General features: G+C 50.8%; 1 protein-coding gene across 1 annotated transcript; it reads left to right on the top strand.

Annotated features, from left to right (window-relative positions):
* The first annotated feature begins 3,737 nt into the window (after positions 1-3,737).
* On the top strand, positions 3,738-19,971 carry TMEM222 (transmembrane protein 222). The gene is made up of 7 exons (XM_045858829.1): positions 3,738-3,861; positions 7,492-7,693; positions 14,310-14,394; positions 15,621-15,652; positions 17,683-17,779; positions 17,865-17,995; positions 18,936-19,971. The coding sequence occupies exons 1-7, from the start codon at positions 3,738-3,740 to the stop codon at positions 19,021-19,023; spliced, it is 759 nt and encodes a 252-aa protein (XP_045714785.1). The 3' UTR covers positions 19,024-19,971.
* The last annotated feature ends 3,334 nt before the right edge of the window (positions 19,972-23,305 follow it).

Here is a 23,305-nt window from a genome sequence, read left to right on the forward strand (position 1 = left end):
GAAAACTACAAAACTGATGAAAGAAATCAAGAAAAATCAAAATAAGTGAATAGATATCCCATGCTCACGGATAGGAAGGCTGAATATTATTAAGACATCACTTCTTCCCAGCTTGGTCTGTAGCTTCAGTGAAATCCCAGTCAAAATCCTAGCGAGTTATTTTGTGAATATCAACAAACTGATTTTTAGGTTTATATGGACGGAGAGGCACAAGACCCAGAATAGCCAACATGAAGAACAAAGTTGGAGGATTAATGTTACCCAACCTCAAGACTTACAGGCTACAATACTCCAGATAGTGTGGTCCTGGCAGAGGAATAAACAAGTAAACCACTGGAATGGATAGAGATCCCAGAAGTCGATCCACGCAAATATAGTCAACTGGTCTTTTCTTTCTTTCTTTCTTTTTATTTGTAAGATTTTATTTATTTACAGAGAGGGGAAGGGATGGAGAAATAGAGGGAGAGAAATACCAGTGTGTGGTTGCCTCTCACATGCCCCACTGGGGACCCGGCCCACAACCCAGGCATGTGCCCTGACTGGGAATCAAACTGGTGACCCTTTGTTTCGCAACCCATGCTCAATCCATTGAGCCACACCAGCCAGGACTGATCTTTTTTAAAAGGTTTTCTTTTAGAGGAGAAGGGAGGGGAAAAGAGGGAGAGAAACATCAATGTGTGAGAGATACATGGATCAGTTGCCTTTCACACACCCCCAACTGGGCACCTGGCCTGCAATCCAGGCGTGTGCCCTAACTGGGAATAGAACCAGTGACCTTTCAGTTCTCAGGCTGGCGCTCAATCCACTGAGCCACACTAGCCAGGGCTCAACTGATCTCTAGCAAAGGAGAAAATTTAAAGTAGGAAGGATAGTCTTTGCCACTAAGGTAGTGCTGGAACAACTGGACATTACATGCAAAAAAAGTAAATCTGAACACTGACTTTATACCATTCACAAAAACGTACTCAACATGGATCCTAGACCTAAGATAGGAGGAAATCTAGGTGACCTGGGGTTGGACACTGAGTTTCTAAATACAACATAAAAACCACAATCCATGAAAGAAAAAACTTAAATTGGCCTTTAAAAATTGCCCTTGGAAATCACTGTTAAAAGAATGAAAAAGACAAGGACAGAAAATATTTCCCAAGTGCATCAGATAAAGAACATGTATCCAAAACATACAAAGAACTCTAAATGATATGAAAACAACCCAATTTTAAAAATGGGCAAAAGATCTGAATGGACGCTTCACCAGAGGATATACAGGTGATTGATAAACATATGGAAAGATATCCATTATGTCATTAGGGAATTACAAATTAAGGCAGTGAATTACCACTATGTACCTTTAGGATGGCTAGAATCCAAAACGCTGACGACACCAGATGCTGGTGAGGATGTGGAGCAACAGGAACTCTCACTCATTGCTGCTGTGAAAGGAAAATGGTGCAGCCGCTTTGGAAGACAGTTTGGCAGCTTCTTAGGAAGAAATACAGCCTTACATAGGATCCAGCAATCACTCTCCTTAGTGTTTACCCAAATGAATTGAAAACTTAGGTCCATGCAAAAACCTACAAGAGTGTTTACAGCTGCTTTATTTGTAATTGCCAAAATCTGGAAGCAACCAGTAAGTCCTTCAAAACGTAAACGGATTAACTATGGCACAGCCATACAATGGAATATTATTCATCGATAAAAGAGAAATGAGCTCTCAAGCCACAGAGACAGAGAAACCTTAAATGCATATTGCTCAGTGAGAGAAGGCTAGTCTGAAAGCCACACTGTAGGATTCCAGCTAGATGACATTCTGGAAAAGGCAAAACTAGAGACAGTAAAAAGATTCGTGGTGCTCCATTTTTAATGTGCTTCCGCATGTGTGACTCATCCAAAGCTCTCACCAGCCCTGCTGATAGCCTGGGGCTCAGATAAGCCCACACAGTGAGCGCATGGCAAAACAAAAACAGACTTTGGAATTGGGACCCCTGTGTTGGTGGTGGGCAGGTGTAGCCCCAGAGGCCTGCTGCCAGTCTTTGTGCTAGGAACGTGCTGAAATGTGGTTGCAGAACTTAAAGGGCAGTGCGAGATCATCTAGCTTAGAGGATCTAAGCTCTGACTACATATCAGAATCACCCAGAATACTTTAAAAACTACCAACGGCCCACCCAAAATTCTTTTTTAATTGGTCTGAGATGGGGCTCGGGCATCCATCCCTTATTTTAAGCATCTGAGATTCATGCTAATTACCACCAGAGCTGAGAACCACTGCTCTAGCCCAGTCCCCGAATTGTACAAATTGGGACAATGAGTTGCAAAGAGGGGCAGGAAAAAGGGACGGGCTGCCTAAGGACCCCAGTGATTAGGAGCAAAGGCAGGTCTGGATCCCTAATCTCTGATTCCTGGTCCAATTCTTGAAAGATCATTTTCTCGTTTAACGTGTGTCTGGTGTTGGCTTAATGAAAATGTGCACAACACACTAGTTCCTGCCCTCCTGGAGCCTCCACAGTGTCTGGAAAAAGTGAAATAGCAAAGAGGGGGGTTGTGCAAGATCCCTGCGTGTTGTATTTCACTGGAAACTGTGAGTCCTTCCCCATACATCTGCCATCAAGTGCACTGCTGTGTGCCAGGCTCTGTGTCCGGCAGGGGAAGCAGGCAGGAGGCATTCCAGTGGACACGTTGGCAGGCAGGAGGCACGCTATTGTTTGGCCTCATTCTGCTTCCTGCTACCAAGGCGTTTGTTTTTGTTTTTTTCCTTATAGAAAATAGGTCCTGGCCTGGGGGAGGAAGGTATAAGGGGACTAAATGGTAATGGGGGCGGGGGGGGACAAAGATTAAATTTTTAATAAGGAAAGAAAATAGGCCCTGGCCAGGGGGCTCAGTTTGTTGGAGCATCATCCCATAAGGTCATGGGTTTGATTCCTGGTCAGGGCACATGCCTAGGTTGCAGGTTTGATCCCCAGTCAGAGCATGTACGAGGGGCAGCTGATGTTTCTCTTTCCCTTCCTCTCACTTTGAGATCAATGAACAAACATGTCCTCGGGTGAGGATTTAAAAAAAAAAAAAAAAAGAGGCTCTGGTCTTAGGAGGCCATAGTTTGCACCTATGTTATGGTGATTTACAAAATCCCAGGCTGGCCTCATCTACTCTTAACGGTCGTAAATGAGGTCAATCAGCAAAGACAGCCCAGGTTTGAGGTTCAGAACTCCAACCCTGTATAATATATGTTTAGACCTCAGGAAAGTTCCCGAACCTCTCACTTTCTTTATCAGTAAATGGGTGTTACGATACTGCTCTAGTTATTTCACCACATTGGAAGGCTCCAAATCGTAGTGAGATTGTGCGCAGTGAAGTGCTGTCTAAGCAGTCAAGAGCCCTCCGATGGTGATGTGTGGTTCTAACTGCTGTAATGGCTAACACTGAGTGTGTATTTTGGGCCAGGAGCTGTCCAGATGTGGCCTGTCAAACCTCACTTGATGCGAATTATCATTTCCCATTTTAGAGATGAGGACACTGATGCCTTGACAGGTCCAGTGACTTTCCTAAGGTATGACAGCCACTGACAAAGGTTCAAACACTGGGCTCGCTGGCTAACTCGCAAGTCCACCTGTTCAACCATAGTGCGCTGCTGCCCACCTGGGAGTTGGAGGCTTAGATTCTGGTCCTTGCTATGCTTTCTATAATCTTGGGTGAGTTTGTCCATTTGTAAAATGAAATGGAGAAGAAAATCGTAAACTCTGATGTCTAAAGGGTCAGAAGGTCTGTTTCCAGATGGCCCTCTCCTCATCGCGGAAAGGTCTGAAGGCATCCTGGAAGACAGTCTGGGGATTCACGGGGAGAACCCCGGTCTCCAGGAAACAGAAGGTAATGAATGGGACAGAAGCAGAAAGGCTGCAGAAGAGAGGACACTGCCCTCCCACACTGCCCGCCGCCCAGCAGCTCCTCCGACCTGCAGTGGTCCTGGCTCAGCCTTGCTTCCCTGGCTTACTGATCGAGGTGGTTCTCCCCCAGCCTTAAAGGAGGCCACCTATGGTCAACAAATAGCTCCAGTGACATTCCCTGAGCACTTCCTATCTGTCGGTTGCTGTGCGGAATACAGGGACCAAGAGATCCAGTCAGTCCCCTTCTCAAGGAGTTCACAGTCTCTTGGGGGAGACAGATATGTAAACAGCTAATGCTAATGCAAGCACACATGAATATTCAATAGGTAGAAACAGCCTCCGTGCTCTGGGAGCAAAGAGGGAGCATTTGCCAGAAACCTTGAAAGTGGTGTAGGAGAGGAGGGGAAGGGCATTCTGCTGAAGGAACAGTGTGAGCAAAGACATGAGGTATGCAGTGCAGGTTTCTGCTTTCTGACAGGCAGACATCCCAGTGAGGGTAACTCCAAGCCAGTCCCAAGGGAGACAGATGAGCTGGAAAAGAAGGCTGGAGTTTGGGGCCAGCCCATGGGGGCCTGGAATGCCGGAGTGAGGAGTGAAATGGCCTGAGAGAGGTAGAATGGGAGCTCGTACATGGGGCCAATTGAGGGGACTTCCACCAAGAGAGGACGTGCCCTGAGTTCACCCTTCAGACAAGCAACATCTTACCCTCCAAGCTTTCCCAGCTTAACAGTCCCAGCACTGCCCCCCTTCCCTCCCCCAGCCTGCCCTATAAGTGGATCCAGATGGTCATTCCTATTTTAGGTCGGGGTGTGTGTTGGGGGGAGGGGTAGCTCTGAGCCCTATCAGTCCTTTCCTGAGTTCTCTGTTAGAGGAGCTTCTTCCAGGACCCTGTTGTGATCCTGAGCCTGGAAGGAAGTGTTAGTCTTTGATGGAGATTTCCCATCTGGCTGTGGGTGATAGGAGTGGCGACAGCAGAGGAAGCAAGGGCATAAGCCAAGGAGGTTTTTAGAGTGGGTGGGAGAAACAAGATGATGTGTATGTGTGAGGGTGCCCTGTGGATGGGCTGTGGTGGGGAGCAAGCCTGGGGTTGGGGCACCAGAGGAGTGAGAGAAGGAGCTGGCTTCTCCTTCCAGGTACCTGGCCTTCCTCATGTGCCTGCAGCTGCAGCTGCCTATGCCAAGTGTAGGGTGGGGCAGGCTGTGGGGAAGGGAGCTAGGACTTTCTGGTCAGACCCTACTCCTGAACATTGTGCCTATCAACCTCCATGGACCCCTTCAAAGAGCTTGGAGCACCCAGAGGTAGCAGGTGATAAGCTAGACTGCTGCCCTTAAGTCTGTAGCTGGCATGTGACACCAAGCTTATCAATATTTGCCATTAATTCAATTTAGCGAATATGTATTAAGCAAATGCTGTGTTCTACACACTACTAGGCATCGGGTTACAAAGGTGAACAGAGAGTTTCTGCCCTCAAGGAGTTTCCAGCTTGGTGCGGGAATCCAAGAACATAGCTGCAACTGTGCTATGAGGAAAAACAACAGGTTCTAAGGGAGATTGCCAGGGGCTTGCTTTCTTTTATTTTTAAAAAAGATTTTACTTATTTATTTTTAGAGAGGGGAAGGGAGGGAGAGAAACATCAATGTGTGTTTGCCTCTTGTACACCCCCTGCTGGGAACCTGGCCCACAATCCAGGCATGTGCCCTGACTAGGAATTGAATAGGCGACCCTTTGTTCACAGGCCGGCCCTCAATCCACTAAGCCACACCAGCCAGGGCAGGGACTTTCTAATTTAGATTGGGTGACCAGGGAAGGGATCCCTGAGCAAGTGACATTCACTATGAGATGAATGGAAACTAGCCAGTTTAGGTCTTGGGGGTTGGGGGTTTGAGTCAGAGGAGAACAGCGTGTGCCACACTCCTGGATATGAAACAGCATGGCACATAAGAGGAACTGAGAAAAGGTTGGGGTAGCCATAGTGTAGTAAACACATAAGGGCAGGGTCCACACGCAGGCCTTGTGAACCGTGGTAAGATATTTGTGTTTATCCGAAGCTCACTGAAGCCACCGAAAGTCGTCAGGTTAAATGCAGTACTTGTGTTAGTACTGCCTAATTTGTGACAGGCCCTAAGAAAAACTTAGGTTGTTTGATCATCCACACCTACGGTAAGTGCTTAAAGGGCACCCGTAAGCCCTGTGCTAGAATTGTGTGTTGACAGTGATGGTAAAGGAATGTCTAAGGCACAGACCTTCCTCAGAACCTATGATTCAGAAGAGATTAGACAGCTATAGTGATTGAATTGAGAAGTAATTTATTCATTCGACAAACGCACATCTAATGTATTCCAAACCTTATGCTAGATGCTGGTTGCTGCCCTTCAAGGATCACACACTACACATGGGTCACAGGAGAGGCACAAACATACTCAACAAATTTTGAGTGGGTCAGAATCATTTTCAGTTGTGGAATCTATGAGGCTTTTATAAAACATCCACTCAATCATTCAATAAACCGATAAACATCTAGTGGGCATCCACTCTGCATTAGGAACTATGCTAGCTACTGAAATCAAGGACCTTGGAGTTCCATAATGGAGGCAGACATACCCCTCAAAATGCATTAAAATATTAGGTGTTAGGACAGCAGCTTTTTTGTAGATCAGCCTTGAAGGAAGGTAATTCAATGAAAGACCTTCCCCAAAAGGCCTAACTCCCACCTTCCCGAGTAGACTTGTCCCTATCTCCCTCTGGCTTTGTTTTTAGTTGCTGTCTTCCTCCTTGTTCCCCCATTTCCCTTCCCACCCCAGCATATTCTATTTTGTCCATCTTGGCATCCTTAAAAAAGGCTCCAAAAATCCAAGTTTTGAGCCTAACTTTACATGATCGTGTGTGATCTCAGACAATTATGTAACTTCCCTGAGCCTCAGTTTTCCCATTTGTACAATGCAGGGATGGCGTCTCATCTAAAGCTTGTGATTTGCTCCAGCCAAGGTGATATTCACACTCCTGCACACTGTGCTCTCTTAAGTCCGTCCTTTGCTCCGCTGCACATATCGCTCCACCCCTACCCCCGTGCCACCTAGTAAACGTCAAGACTCTGCTCAGATATCTTCAGGCAAGTCTCCCCTACTTTTACACACACACACCACAATATTTTAGTCTGTCCTTCGTGCTACCATTGCCTCGTGAGAGATCACAGACTGGAAAGCACAAGGGAGACAGACTTGGGTTTCAGTCGTGGGCACTCGCCACCCCTTGAACCTCAACTGCTCACTTGTAACCTGGAGGAAATACCTAAATTCACATGTCTAACCAATTTATGGCGATTAAAAACTGTTAAGTGCTTGGCCCGGATGAAGTGCTCGATAAATAGCGACTGTATCACACCTTTTAGGACCGAGAAATCTGCTTAATGAATTAGAGGTCTCAGTTGGTCTCCTGCGCCAGACTGCACGCTGCCTAAGGGCAACCCTTAGGCTCAAACCCGCGGGGCTGGAGGGCACCGAGGGAGGGGGGAGAAAGGGGAGACGGGCAACCCGGGCCCAGAGGGAGTCGACTCCAATTCCCGGGGGGAAGGCCAAACTGTGCGGACCCCACCTCCGGAGGTGACGCCACGCAGAGGGCGGGGCGGAAGCGGAAGGGATTTCGCTGCTCCTGTTGCCGCCGCCGCCACCACCCCCGCCCGGAATGGCGGAAGTGGAGGCGCCGACGGCGGCCGAGACGGACAAGAAGCAATTTAGCGGCTCCAGCGGCGGCGCCATGGACGTGGAACGGAGCCGCTTCCCCTACTGTGTGGTGTGGACGCCCATCCCGGTGCTTACGTGAGTTTCCTCTAGTATCCGCCTGAGGACGGGGAGAGCCTGGGCCAGCGCGGCGTCCATGGGGCGCCCTCGGGCCACCCCCCGGCCCCGATCCACAGCAACCCCTTCCTTTCGGTCCGGCCTTCAGATCTTGCCTCGCGCAGTGCCAGTTTCTACTGATGATGGGACACGCTCCCCGCCCTCATTGCACCGGTCTAGTCAGGGAGAAAGACCGTTGTAGACCGGCGGCAGAGAGTCTGTGGCTAGAAAGTTCGTACAGAAAAAGGGCCCCTAACACGGTTTGAGAAGACATCTTCATTCATTCGGTTTGTTTTTTTTTTTTCATTCATTGAGCAAATGCTTGCTGATCACTTCCTATCCTGCTGGGTCTGGAAGAATTTGGTTGGGACCATACAGGTTCCTGGGATGTTAACATTTTTGGAATCCCCAGAGATGTGAGAGTCCAACCCTTTGTCTTACAGGTGAGGCTGGAGATTACACACCATCTCAGTTTGGGTCTCAGGGTGCTTGCCTCTCAAACAAAGGTTCTTTGTGTAACATTAGCGTTTGTCAGGAGAGAAAGGAGATATTGCTGTCACCATTAAGCGAGGAGCTCCTGGTTGTGGAGAGCTAGTTTGCCCTCCTGCTTTGGTGTTGACAGCTGATAATAAGCACTCCTCACAGTGCTGGACAGTTGGCCAAGCTCTTTCACACCCGTTTTCTCTGAATTTCGCAGCTACTTTCACTTGATATTAGCCAAGAGGCCGAGAAACGATTCACAGCCACTTTCTAAGACACAAATTATCTTCTGAGATGATGAAGCTGAGTGTCTGGAGTCGTTCAATATCCCGATCAGGGACACATGCCACTAAGCAGAGGCACCCCAAACTCAGGCTTCTGGTGCCATAACTTTCTGTCTTTGATTACGTCCTTTCCTCTCTCACCTCATGGGATAGTTTTGTTTCCTCTATCGAGAACAGCCAACTGGTGTGGAGAAGGGATCATTTTTGGCCTCATCTGTTGCTGATCCTAAAATGACCTGCATTCTTGTCTTATGTAAAAATACTTTGTTTTTGCATTTTCAAATGCTTATGCATTTGTTTAGGAACATCTAAGTCTGAGTTCTTTAAAAATAAAATATGTAAGAAAATGTGGCCCTGGCCAGGTGGTTCAGTTGTTTGGAGCATCATCCTGTACACCAAAATGTTGCAGGTTCAATCCCTGGTCAGGGCACATGCTTAGGTTATAGGTTCAATCCCCAATTGAGATGCAAAAGGGAGGCAACCCATCAGTATTTCTCTCTCTCTCTCTCTCTCTCTCTCTCTCTCTCTCTCTCTCAAATCAATAAACATATTCTCAGGTGAGGATTTACAAAAGAAATAGTGTTCGTTAATTCATTTAATGTTCTATAGAATAGTTCTAGGTGATAAGAATATACAGTGATGAATACAGCATATATGGTTCCTGCTGTCATGGAGTTTAAATCATGGTGGAGGGAGGTAGTAAACAAGTAAACTAACAAGAGAACTTCTGATAGTGATTAGTGCTATGAAAAAAATGAAATAAATGTTAATGGAAGAATGAATAAGTGGGAGGATAGTCAGGGAATATATTGCTTTTGTTAACACCTCTCTTGTTATCCTAAGATCTCTTTGGTTTTTCTCTGTTCTCAAAAACACATTTGTGGAATCCTCTGCTCTTTAGAGAGCTAGGAGCAACCTGAGGTGGAGGCACCATAATCGGCAGTCATCTGGGCCAGAGGCAGTTCCCACCCCATTTCTATTTAGATCTATTTACAGCGTTCATAAGACCAAGATGAATAGAGCGGAGCGCCCCATCAAAGGGCTCGCGTTTCCGTAGAAAGACTCAGCCCCCGGCAGTAGGGAGAGAGAGAAAGACAGGTGGACTGCCTCCTGGTGCGTTGTGACGGCTGCTGACCTAGAGCGCAGAACGAGGCACCGATGTGGCACAGGGACCTGTCTTCTGTCGGGGGGATCGGAGAGGAGGCAGCTGAATCCCAAGATCTGTCCACCCCTCAGAGATGTTAACAATTCTGCACGAAAAGCCATATAATAGCTATTACTAATAAAAACAGCTCACATTGGGTACTTACTCTGTTCCGGGCCAAACATATTGACTCTTATTCAGTCCTCACATCAGCCTAATGAAAACAGATACTGTCTTCTCCATTTTATAGATGAGGAAATAAAGGCTTAGAAGCCAGCATGAGGCTTTTTCCACTGAGGTATTCTACCTTCCCAGGTAGAAGCTCCAGACTTCGTAACTCATTCATTTGTTCATTCATTCATTCAATTTGTAGTTGTTGAGGACCTGTGTGTACTAGGTCTACGTAGAAAGCAGCTGTGGAGCTTGCCTTCATGAAGCTTCCAGACTGATGAATAATTTGAGAGTTTGTTCTCTGGGGCTTCCCTGGGCACAGGGCTCTGCTGTTGTCTCCAGCCTGCACTCCTAATTTCCATCACCAGCTGCCAGCACAGCTGCGGTCCATGGGGTACTGGTCCCACATCTCCCCAACTAGACGAAAGGAGTTGGGGGGCAAAGGGGTCCTGAGATTAGAGTCTAAGAAGCCAGAGAAACTATTAATACTTTCCCATAATTCTGAGTGTCCATCCTGTGGCCACTATGGAGCTTCAGCAACTTACGCTATGCCAGTCCAGCCAATCAGATAGCGTGTATTTATTTATTGAACACGTCGTGATAACAACATTGAGCAACTACCAGGTGCAAGGCAGTATGCTAAGCACTTTGCAAGCATATCCTACTTAATCCTCACGGTAGCCCCCCACCCATTGAGGTAATTATCGTTACTGCCCACCTCTCACTGACAGAGATGGGAATGAGTAACTCGCTCAAAACCAAGTCAGGACTCAACCCAGGCCTGACTCAGAGCCTGACTCTACTCTTAAATGTGGGACATTCATTCACTCATTCATGATTTAGTCAGTGAATACTTAGCTCCAGCCGCATGCCAGGCTTTGACTTGGGGAGTCTAATAAATAAGAGGAAATCCTGCTCTCTTGCAGCTTATGTACCAGTGGGAAGAGAGAGCCAGTAACCATGTAAGTAAAGATCATTTCAGAGAGTAGTGGATATGTACTGTAGAGAAATTAAAGCCAAGTAATGGGCTTGAGGGTGCCTGGGGCTGTGTGTGACTACTCTGTAAGGCACGGTCAGGGAAGACCTCTGAAGTTCCAGTCAAGCTGAGGCCTAAACAATAAGAAACAGCCAGCGCACTGACGCTCTGGCGGAAAGGTGTTCCCGGCAGAGACAAATGCAGACTAAGCATTGGTGTACTTGAGGAACCAGAGGCAGGCAGTGCAGCTAGAGAGAGGCATGAGAGGATAAGCAGGACCAAACTGCTGAAAGGAGTGTGAAGTGTAACAGGAAGCCATACATGGATGTTGAGCAAAGGAATGATGGAATCTGAATTTACATTCTCAAAAAACCACTCTGGCCCCATCCTCTCAGGTGCTCAGGCTGCAGACCTGGAAGACCTGTATCCTCTCGAGAGTCATAAAACTGTCCAGTCTTTCTTTAAGGATCTTTGGTTCCATCGGCTTCTCGCCACCAACAATACTGTGGGCAGGGTCACCACCTTCTCCTGCCAGCATTCCAGAATAACCTCTGAACTGGCTGCTCTCCTTCCCTCCACCTCTGACCCCCGCCCACTCTGCAGATTCATGCTGCACTTTGCTGTTCTGGAGTCTCGCTTTCTGCCTGTAGACATCCTGACCTTTCACGGGTGAGGTGAAAAGTCACCTCATCTGTGAAGGCTTCCTGACTGCCTCAGCCTCACAGAATCACTTCCGTGAGCTGCGTCTCCCTTGGATTTGCTGCCACCTCCCTCGCAGGGTGCAGCCTTGAGACCAGCACTTGGCCACTGGTTCTGTGAGTCCTTAAAATGGATCAGTCTCTCCTGCACCCAGGCCCTTAGGGCCATGGTTCTCAGAAACTACAGACAGAGCATGGGATTCCCTTGTGTTTTCCATATGGGGATCCATCTAAGATTTGGTTTTATTAAAATGCCCATCGCTTTTTTTTTAAAGATTTTATTTACTTATTTAAAAAGAGAGGGGAAGGGAGGGAGAGAGGAGAACATCAATGTGTGGTTGCCTCTCACACTCCCCCTACAGGGAACGTGGCCCGCAACCCAGGCATGTGCCCTGACTGGGAATCAGCCGGTGACCCTTTGGTCCGCAGGCTGGCCTCAGTCCACTGAGCCGCACCAGCCAGAACAAAATGCCCATCGCTTTTAAGAATTTGAACTTTTAGTTCCTGATCTCTGCTCTTGCACATACAGTTTCATCATTGCCTCAGGGAGGCCTTCCCTGAACTACCCTCACCCACAGACTGGTTTAAATGCCTCCCCTACCTTTTAAAAAACTTTTAATTGAGATATAACATATACTATAAAATGTATAAATCTTAAGTATAGAGCTCAATGAGTTTTTACATATGTATACCTATGACACCTAGGCCAATATAGAGAACATTTGAAATACCCAAAGGGCTTCCTTATGCCGGTCAGTTTTACCACGGAGGTTTCCCCTCTCTTGCCTTCTAGCACTGTAGGTTACTTTGGACTGTTTTTGAACTTCACGTAAGCAGAATGGTATGTATTGGGTTGACAAAAACATCTGTATGGTATTTTCTGTAAAATTGAAGACACATTTTTCATTTTCACCAATAACTTTATTGATTTGGATATTTGAGTATGTTGGCTATTTCCCACATGGTATAATGTTGATTGTTCTCAATTAATGTCTCAATTTGATCACTGTCAATTTCAACTGGTCTACCCAATCTTGGAGCTTCGTCCAGTGAGAAATCTCCAGCACAAAACTTCATAAACCAACCCTGGCTGGTATAACTCAGTGGATGAGTGCCAGCCTGCGAACCAAAGGGTCACCAGTTTGATTCCCAGTCAGGGCATGTGCCTGGGTTGGGGCCAGGTCCCCAGTAAGGAGAGCACGAGAGGCTACCAGACATTGATGTTTCCCTCTATCCCTCCCTCCCCCTCTCTCTAAAAATAAATTAATTAATTTTAAAAAACTTCGTAAACCACTTTTGACACGTTCGCTCAGTCACAGCACCTTCTCCATACACTGCACAGATCTTTTTTTATGTTTTTACCTTTCTGGAAATAATAAAGCGTAATATGCCGAAAATGTCACATATTTTATTTCATCTTCAGTATTAAAATTGCTACACAAAAATTCACCAATTTTGGTAAGGTTTTTTTATACACACTGATATGACAACTGTCATGATACAATCTAACAAATTTGTTTTGAATGAAGCTAAAGACAACTAAATGCTAGTAGAGCCATCTTACGGGGAAAAAATGGATGAACTTTGTGGCCAACCCAGTACGTACCTTTGCATAAGGTTTCTTTCCCTCTGTCTTAGTCTGTGAGACTATGTGTTGTGTGTAGCAGAAATCTGTTCTTTTTCCTTGTTACCTACTGTTCCATTACGTGGTTGTGACCCAGTTTACTCATTTTACTATTGTTAGACATTGGGATTCTTTCTTTCTTTCTTTTTTTTTTTTAAAGAGAGGGAGAGAAACATCAATGTGTGGTTGCCTCTCAAGCACCCCCTGCTGGGGACCTGGCCCAGAACCCAGGCATGTGCCCTGACTGGGAATCGAACCAGGGACCCTTTGGTTTGCAGACCATCGCTCAGTCCACTGAGCCACACCAGCCAGGGCTCATTATTTTTTTAAAATCAGCTTTATTGAGATATAATTGGCAAATAATAAAGTGCATGTACAGGGTCCGGCAGAAGTAACGCCTCCTTGAGTGTGGTTGTTGGGGTAATAACATGGGTGTGATAATTTATAGTTTCAGTTTGAACATTTCACCTAAAATGCCATATGGTATGCTTGAGTGTGATATTGTTACATTACAGAATTACATGCTTATCATTTTGTGATAAAAGATTTTGTAATGAAAAGGGGGTGTTATTTGTGCTGGACCCTGCATTTTAAGTGTGAAGTGTAATGGGCGCCGACAGGTGCTGCTCCCTGCCCTTTGCCGTCACGGTGCCGTGAGCGTTCCTGCTCGGGGCTTCGGTGGCCGTGCGCCCTCGTTCCTGTCGGGCGTGGAGACCGAAGTGGAATTGCTGAGGCGCACGGCATTGTGCTTGCCAGGATTTCAAAAGTAATAGAAACCGTTTATACTGTCACGGTCAGTGATTGAGAGTTCCAGTTTTGTTTTTAAGATTTTATTTATTGTTTAGAGAGAGGGGAAGGGAAGGAGGGAGGGAGAGAAGCATCAATGTTACGCACCCCCGACTGAGGACCTGGCCCACAACCCAGGCGTGTGTCCTGACTGGGAATTGAACGCTCAACCTTTCCATTTGCAGGCTGATGCCCAACCCACTGAGCCACACCAGCCAGGGCCTCACCCACTCAGTGTTATTGCCCTTTTAGTTATATTCTGTGTGGGTAGGCAGTATCGCACTGTGCTGTTGGTTTGCACTTGCCCCTCTCCTTGGCGTCTGCAGCCCGGTAGCCACCCTGTCGGCACTGATCACACAGGGTCACAGTCACAGGCTCTCACACTAGATGGAGTGTCCCTAGGCTCAGCTCCTTCCCGTCCTTTTTTCCTCACAGGTGGTTTTTCCCCATCATTGGCCACATGGGCATCTGCACATCCACAGGAGTCATCCGGGACTTTGCTGGCCCCTACTTTGTCTCGGTGAGTCCCCATTCCGCCCCACTCGGGAGGGTTCCGAGGCTTAGGTGGAAGGTCGGCCTGTCTTGCCTGCAGGCAGCCTCCTGTCTCTCCAAGACCCAAAAGAATGCAGGTAGCATGCAGCCCGCAGCCCGGCCCCCTGCTCCTCACCAGTGTTTGACCCCTTTACCCCTTCTCTTGCCTCCAGGACAGGCCAGGAGGGCAGTGTGGCCAGAAGGTTTCTTAAGTAACTGACCCAGCCCTTTGCCCACCCTTGGGTTCCCGAGACATGGGTAGGGGTTAGAGGCAAGAGTGGAGAGTCAGACCATCAGGAAGCACATCTCTGGACCTTCAGAAGGTGGGAGTCACGAGGTGGGGGCACAGGGGAGGCTGATACAGTTCCCCTGGGGTGGCCGTGGAGAAGAGGGGGTGGGCCTTCTACAACGAATCAGCTGTGTTCTCAGGTCTTTGGGGGGGCTGTGCCCCAGGTGGGCGCGGTGGGCGTGTTCCAGGTGTGTGGGCAGCACCCTGCCTGTTTTGAGGGGGTAGTTTCCTCAGAGGCTGAAATGAAAGAGTGGGGTGGCACTAACCTGTTCATGTTAATAGTACCGATGATCATCTCAACACAGCAAAGGGCTTTCACATCCATCGCTTTCACTGTCACGTACTTTTATGATGAATTATCTTTGACCAGCTGCCAGCAGATTCTGAACCCAGAATCTGTCCCTGCACATCTCCTACACACCTCATGCGGCGTGTCTAGGACTTAGCTGGAATGCCCCCCTCACGGAAGGGTTCTCCAGCCCCCACCCCCTTCGCCGTCCTGCCCTGAATGCAGTCAGACGGGCACGGGCAGAGAAGGGCTCTCTGCGTGGGCACCGCTGTTGGGTCGGGAGGTCAGAGGGTGCCCTCTTTCATCCCTGCGATCAAAGGTTGGAGATGGGCCAGAGAACTTGGAGAGAACGGGGCCCAGGGAGAGGGAGAGAATTCCTGGGAGCCACACCATGGGGCTGGCACCCCGAGTCTTTGGTCTTGGCACACAGCACCCTTGCACCCCTGCCATGCTGCCTTCTCCCCGCCACGAGTCGCTGCCAGCACTTCACACACCGAGCCAGCCCCAGAGCGGGCCTGGGCCCCATTTCTGCCCGCCCGCCCGCCATGCTCAGTCACTGCACTTCGCCACCAGCCCAGGTCTGTCTTACTGGCTGGATGCATGTTCCCCGCTGACCTCTGCTCTTGTCCCTCAACAGGAAGACAACATGGCCTTTGGGAAGCCTGCCAAGTAAGTGATGAACGCCCATGTGATCGGCCCTAGGGCCAGGTTCCTCCTGGCCGGGCTCTTTGTCCACAGGCCAGCGAGGCCTTGCCTCAGCTCGGCAAGGCCGTGTTTCCCGCTCCGTTGGAAGGGCGAGGAAAGGGGGGAGACTTGGTCAAGATCACACAGGAAGTAGCAGAGCTGGGACTCGCACCCAGGTCTGTCCCACTCCAAAACCTGGACTCTCCTCCTGCCCCTCAAGGAGCGGACACACCCTCTAAGGTGTAAGGGGGGCGTTGTCTGAAACTCCCCTGGGAAGCTGCGGTTGGAGAGAGCAAGAGCAGCGCAGGCCCTCTGGGAACTGTTGCTAATTGGCTTGGATCTTTGGACTTAATTTTTTCTGTCTTGGGGGCCCACCTCGAATGTGGTTCAGGACACAGTGCCTCCCTTGTCCGCATGCTCACAGCAGCATCGGGTGCCGTGTCCCAGCGGCTGCGCTCAGGAGGAGCCGGCCCGAGGAGGAGCTGGTGTCCCGCACGGTTTGAGAGCAGCCCCCGCCCGGGCCGTGTGGATTGCTCATTGGTCCCTGTGTCTGGGCCAACGATTTTCAGCCTTTCTCATCTCATGGCACACAGAAACTAATTATTAAAATTCTGTGGCACACCAAAAAATATATTTTTTGCCAGTCTGATCAAAAAATAGGTCTATTTTTTTACTCATTCACACTGGATGGCTATTGTGTTGGCTGTTGTCTTTTTTTTTTTTTTTTTTTTTTAAGATTTTATTTTTTTAAAGAGTGGAAGGGAGGGAAAGAGGGAGAGAAACATCAGTGTGTAGTTGCCTCTTGCACCCCCAACTGGGGACCTGGCCTACAACCCAGGCATGTGCCCTGACTGGGAATCGAACTGGTGACCCTTTGGATCGCAGTCTGGCATTCAGTCCACTGAACCACACCAGCCAGGGCAAGTCTGTATTTATTTATTTTTAGAGAGAAGGGAAAGGAGAAAGAGAGGGAGAGAAACTCAATGTGAGAGAGATACATCTATCTATTGCTTCTCACACCCACAGTTGGGCACCTGGCTAGGCATGAGCTTGACTGGGAATTGAACCGGCGACCTTTCGGTTCTCAGGCTGGCATTCAATCTATTGAGCCACACCAGCCAGGACCATTTTTTTATTTGACAGTGTAAGGGGGGAAAAGGTCAATGCCCCTGAGAAAGTAGTTGAGTATTACATGTTTTAAAAGTTCTCGCAGCTGGCCCTGGCTGGTGTGGCTCAGTTGCAGTATTGTCCCACAACCAAAAGACTGTGGGTTCGATTCCCAGTCGAGGCACATACCTAGTTTGGGGATTTGATTGCTGGTCCTGGAGCGTACAATCCCTGGTCCAGGTGCACACAGGAGGCAGCTAATCGATGTTTCTCTTTCTCCCTTCCTCTCTCTAAAAGCAATGAGAAAGGTGTCCTCGGATGAAGATAAAAAATCCTTGCGGCTGGTGTGCCTGCCGCAGCACCCAATTGAAAATCACTTCTCTAGGCTCCTGTACGGAGCACTCCCTTCGGGGTCTCAGCTAGCCTGCGATTCATGAGCTTTAGTCTCACTGCTACTCTCCCACTCACCCTAGTACCCCATGTGGAGATGGGGGGATGCTTTTTGGCGGATAAGCTCCTCGGGCAGACACTCAAGGCCCCTCCAACACGGCTCCACCTGTATTTCCAGCCTCACCTTCCAACATGCCGTCACTCTGCTCAAACTGTCCCCTCTGCCTCGAATGGCCGCTCCCTGTTCTGCGCCTGGCTAACCCCTCCTTCTTTAGGCTGGACTCCGTGTCACCCCAGAAAGCCCCTCACACCCTCCACTGAGGTAGTTCATGTCCTCCCCAGGATCCACACGGCACTGGGCGTCTCACACGGTTACACGGACGTGGACGTGGCCTTTCCTTCCCTGGACCTGGCTCGCCCCTGCAGTTTCAGCAACCAGCTCAGGGCCCTGCGCAGAGCGGGCGTCAGGGAACACTGGTGGAGCTGAGCTAGTGCCCAGAACCCCCCTCTCCCCTCAGGTACTGGAAGTTGGACCCTGCTCGGGTGTACGCTAGTGGGCCCAATGCGTGGGACACAGCTGTGCATGACGCCTCTGAGGAGTACAAGCACCGCATGGTAGGTGAGCCGCTCCTGAAAATGAGAACCAGGGCGGGAGGTCCCCCCACAGCCCAGCCTCACCCCATCCTTCCTGCCTCTCCAGCACAACCTCTGCTGTGACAACTGCCACTCACACGTGGCGCTGGCCCTGAACCTGATGCGCTACAACAACAGCACCAACTGGAACATGGTGACTCTCTGCTTCTTCTGCCTGCTCTATGGGAAGTATGTCAGGTGAGCCGCCCCCTGCCCTCCCTCCGGGGCTGCTCCCCAAGGGCACCGGCAGGGCCACTTCTGGAGTCCCCCAGCCAGCAGGAACAAAGCAGGTGTTGGTCGGAGCTGTGACAGTTCCAGAAACTAGCTGAGTTTTTGGTGGAGAGGGAGGCGCCTGTGCTGAAGTTCAGCTTCACCTGAGTCCCAAGCGCCGCTCTGTCACCTGTTCACTGTGAGATCTTAGGTGACCCTCTCGGCCTCTCGGCGGCAGCAGATCTTGGTGAAACAGGGGCAGTGGTTCTGGCCCCTCGGGGAGGCTTGACTGCACAGAGCCCTGTGCCCGGGCTGAGTGAGCTAACAGACCCTCACGGGGGCGCACACGGCTGTCCCACACGCTCCCTTCCCAGTATCCGTCACCTGAGGCAGGCTTCTGGGCAGGTGGGCCCAGTGGTGGCCCGGGAGGACCTTGGAGGCCACAGCCTCACCATGTGTGAGGTCAAAGGCATTAGTCCCAATTCACAGGTAAAGGCAGCCCAGAGATGTTGAGTGACTTGCCCACTTGGGAGCCAGCATGCACCTGGGCAGCCAGGCCCCCTCTCCAAGCTTTCCTCTAGCTGCTCTCATCAGTAAGAGCTTCTGAAAAGCAGGCTCTCGGGGGTCTTTTTATAGTCAGGGGCTTTTAGAGGCCCCCGAGAAGACTAACTGGCCGCACAGAGGCTGACACAGAGCTGGCGCTGGGCCCTGGGCCCTGGCTCCAGTACGGGACTGTGTTAGCTCTTGCTGACTCCGCCCCTCCCAGGCGGCCCCACAGTGAGGGCTGCCAGCCCAGTCCCTTGGTTAACCAAGTTAGGGGGTGAGTGTTCCAGGCGCTTCTTCAGGGACAGCAACCCCTTCTGGGTTTGGGTGGATGGGGCTCTGGGTGACACCCCCACTCACCAGGCTCCCCTCTCCTCTCTGTCAGCGTTGGGGCCTTCGTGAAGACCTGGCTACCCTTCGTCCTCCTCTTGGGCATCATCTTAACCACCAGCCTGGTCTTTAACCTGCGGTGATGGCTGCCTCATGGCCCTGGACCCGCCACCCCTTTTGGTTCCTCATCCCTTCTCACCCCAAAAGGCAGGGATAGGCCTGCTGCTGGTTTGGACCCAGGAGTCTGGGCTGGGGGGATGGAACGGGGCGAGGATGAGCTGGGGCTGGGGCCGTGTGTCTGCATGTCGTATCTCACTGGTCACTCGGAGGTTCCCTGTCCCCTCCTTCCCAGGCTTGTGACCCCCGTGCTTGAGGACCCTCTTTGTTCGTCTGTTGGAAAGGCCCTAGCCTCGCTCTGTAGAGCTGCTCCCGCACTGCCTGCCTCTGCTCAGCGCCTGCCGGGGGAGGGGAGGACATGTGGACCCATCGCACAGGCTAGACCTGCATTTGGAGCCTGTCCTCCTGTCGGGGCTGTGGTCCTGGAGGGGGTGGGCTGCGCTGGGAAGTCTCCACAAGCTAAACTGCCCTAGAGCCCTCACCACTGGCCTTCAGAACCGCCCAGTGGGCTGGATGAGCCCCCTTTCGCCAGAAACTGCACCAGGGATAGTCTGTGCCCCACCCCCGGGGCTCTCCAGACCACACTGCCCCGTCTCCCACGCTCCCAGGACATTCGCCTACTTGGGCCCGTCTCCCCGTGCAGTTTGGGGTCTGGGCTCCGCCAGCCAGGCTGGAGAGATGAGTGACAGTGACGTGTCCAGAGTGACACCCTGTAGATCAGAGCAGTAGGAGCAAAGTCTGGCCCCAGCCCCAGGTGTGGGCCTCACGCTGGTGATGGTACCCCTCGGGTCCAAGATGTGGGGGCCCTCAGAATAGCCAGTGCCATCGGGGAGCTGAAGGGGAGCTGTGCCCCCCACCTGCCCTGGCTCCCTCTTCTCTTCGTGTTGTGGGAAGGGTTTTGTCCCCTCACCCCTGCCCCACGGACTCCTATGTGTAGGGCTCGCTGGACAGGACAATAAAGAGTTTTAATTTCAGACAGTGGCCTTGTTTTGTCTCTTCAGTGGTCCCTTTACCTCTTTAACCCGAGTCTCCCTAGTGCCCTTGGGTACCTCTGCCCTTGCCAAGGGTCTGGCCAAGTCCCCATCCAGTGCCTGGCTTACGGGGAGGGAGCATCCCTCAGGTATATGCTGCCCTGGGCCCGGGCTCTGGAAGCCACCACCATTCCTCACCCACCATCCCACAGCTTTCTCTTCAAGGCAAATGAATGTTGAAACCCCTCCTGTGTTCCTTGTTGGGAAGAACTTGCCAGAGGGATGGGGAGTTGGGGCTGAGCAGGCCACAGCCCCAGGGTTTAGGCCCAGAGATGGCCGAGGACCCGAGCCCCGCCCCTGCCATTTGTCAGTCACGTGGCCAGGTTCCTGGCCCGCAGTGCCCCCGCTTCTCCGGTCCCCTGTCCCTCAGGCTCCTCTCCCCACACTCCGCTCCAGCCACTCCCGCTTCTGGTCCTGTGCCTTCTGCCTGTTATACTCATGACCTTTCTTCCCAAAGCCCAGTTTCAAACAAAGGCACTTCCTCGGTGGAGTCTTTCCTAATTTTGCCCTGTGCCATGCGTCACTTAGTTGAACCAGTAAAAGATTTGGTCTCTGAATCTTGAGGGCCCGCCGCGTTCATCCCGAGGCTGGCCTTGAGGACATCTCCGGCTGCTGGCGCTCCGAGCCCTGGGTCAGCTCGTCCCACACCCTGCAGTGCCCGGGCGGCCAAGCCTGGAGTTTCTCCAGGGCAAGCTTCTCCTCCCCACTTCATAAAACTTTCTTCAAAAAAAATTTTTTTTGCATATTGGTGTCCATCTGAGATATGGTTGGTGGGGGGCAAGTATGAGTTCTAGTACAAAGGACAACCACAGCAAAAAAGGAAAAAAGGGAGGGGGTTGTTTGGGGTTTTTAAAAATATATGTATTTTAAATCCTTGGCCAAAGATACATCATTGATTTTAGAGACAGGAAGGGAGATAGGGAGAAGCATTGAAGGAACCATTGACCAGTTGCCTCCTGTACGTGCCCCGGCTGGGGACCGAACCTGCATCCGAGGTGTGTGCCCTGACAGGATCGATCCTGCGACCTTTCGGTGCATGAGATGACACTCCAACCAACCAAGCGACACTGGCCAGAGCTAGAAAAAGTTTTAAGGCCTGCCTCTATGAGCAGGATTTTCGGTTAGCGTTGCAGAGGCAGGGCATAAACAGGTCCCACAAAAATCACCCGGCAGTTCAGTGCTTACTATGTGCCCCGCCTCATCATAAAGGATTAGATCATTCATCCTCACTACAGCCCTGTGAGGTACATGTCGTTCCTATTTTACAATGAAATAAGTGCAGAAAAGAAGCTGACTTGCTTAGGTCACGGAGGTGGGAAAAGCAGAACCAGGTCGCAGAGGTAGAAGCAGCTTGGCTCTGGAGGCCCGACTTGGAACCACCTTCGAGATGGCTTTGCTGGAGCACAAGGGTGGGGGGCTGTTTCTCCAAAGGACTGGGGCGCTGTGACCAAGAGAGACGGGTGCCTGAGACCAGAGAAGGGGAACACTCCCGACGACAGTCCTACGAGGTGGCTGCTGTTGCTGTCCCTGTTCTAAGGGAGAGAGTGAGGCTCCCAGAGATCATCACTGATCCAAGGCTGTGAAGGACCATGTGGCCCTCCAGGAAACTCTAAGCCAGATCTGGGGCTTCTTGGCCATTGTAAGCTGCCTAGAGACCAGCCACAGTGCAGAGACGTTGAGCAGGACCCCCCCCCCCGCCCCACCCCCAGAGGGTGGCGGCTGGTGGGGAAGCATCCTGCAGTGGAGGATTAGGGAGCACAGATGGCCGGGGCTGGTGAAGCGACAGGGGGCAGAGTCTGCAGTGAGCTTCTAAGGACAGTTGGAGACAGGTGGGGTCTTGAGTTGGGCCGAGGGGTTGGGCAGCCCAAAGGGAGGGCGGACTGCGGGGAGACGATGAGACTTCTGCCAGTGGAAGTGTCTCGGGGAGGCTGGGCTGATTTGGAGTAGATTTGTTAAAGGGTCACAAGGCACCGTGGTTGTCAGCTGGCACCTTCCAAAGCTCAGGTATGACAAAGTGGGGTGTTGACAGGGCCCTCTAATAGCTGTGCAATTAAGGGCCAGTGGGGCTGGGTGTGGAAGCCAGGAGACAGGGAGGAGGTTTCCAGAAGAGACTAGGCGGGGACCGGGACCTGGGCTGTGGCAGGGAGAGGGGATGGAGGACCGACAGGGAAGCCCCAGGCTGGAGGGAAGGTGGGGAGGTCCGGTGACTGGCAGGAAGCTGCAGGAGACCTGGCGGCCAGGACATGGGGCTGTTCACAGAAGTGGAAATAAGAGGTTTCATCTGGGGAGGGGGCAGAGTCCAGGTTGAGTTTACAGGAGAGTTGGACAGAAGTACCAGCGTGCCAGAGAGTCAGAGCTATAGACCGGAGATCAGAGAGAAAGGAGATTCAGAAGCTGGAAGAGTGAAGAACGAAGTTGAAGTTTGGTGCCTTCCAGGGGTGGGGGCTAGGGAAACCCCTTGGGAGGAGCCAGGATCAGGATGGGAAGGGGTGAGGGTGTTGTTGGCTGCCCTCCTTCCGTTCTGGGAGACTGGATGGAGGAAGCAGACGTCACAGTAACCCCACCCACGGCGGACACTCAAAGGTTGCTTATACAAGTACATGCGTATATTTCCCTGGCTGGTGTGGCTCAGTGGATTGAGCACTGGCCTGGGAACCAAAGCATCACTGGTCAGGGCATATGCCAGGGTTGCAGGCCAGGTCCCCAGTTGAGAGCATGAGAAGCAACCAATCACGGTTTCTCTTGCACATCATGTTTCTCTCTCTCTCCCTCCTTTCCCCTCTCTCTAAAAATAAATAAATAAAATCTTAAAAAACAAACAAACAAATACATGTGTATATTTATGAAAGAGGGGACCGGCAAGAATCTCACTGAATTGTAGTGAAAACCATCTGAGAAGGGATTATTACCACCATTTAACAGATGAGTAAAAGGAGACTCACAAAATAAGATTGACCTGCAAACAAATACATGGGGAAGCTGGACCGTGCTCTGGGGTACAGGAGGGACCCTCAGGTGCTCAGAGTGGTGATAACATTACTGAGCCAGTTCTGATGAAGGGAGGAGTGGGGTGTCATTTACGGTCCTCTCCTTGCCCCTCCTCCTCTCTGGGGAATCTGGGAGGTACGCTCTGATCTCTAACCCACACCAGGAAGGGGGACGCAGCAGGGCGGGCAGAGTGGAATGCAGCAGACTAGTCCCAAAGCATGGTCCTAAAGCAAACATGGTCTAGGGCCCAAAGCTATGCTCAGAGTGGGGCAGAATCTGGAGGCAGAAT

Source organism: Phyllostomus hastatus, unplaced genomic scaffold, assembly GCF_019186645.2.
Source record: "Phyllostomus hastatus isolate PE091 unplaced genomic scaffold, TTU_PhHast_1.1 phas_scaffold_182, whole genome shotgun sequence".
In the NCBI taxonomy this organism is placed as follows: domain Eukaryota; kingdom Metazoa; phylum Chordata; class Mammalia; order Chiroptera; family Phyllostomidae; genus Phyllostomus; species Phyllostomus hastatus.

Coding starts and splice junctions, on each gene's coding strand:
- TMEM222 (XM_045858829.1), top strand. CDS start 3,738: ATGTCTAAAGGGTCAGAAGGTCTGTTTCCAGATGGCCCTCTCCTCATC. Junction 15,653..17,682: donor GCCTTTGGGAAGCCTGCCAA/GTAAGTGATGAA, acceptor CTCTCCCCTCAG/GTACTGGAAGTTGGACCCTG. Junction 17,780..17,864: donor AGGAGTACAAGCACCGCATG/GTAGGTGAGCCG, acceptor CTGCCTCTCCAG/CACAACCTCTGCTGTGACAA.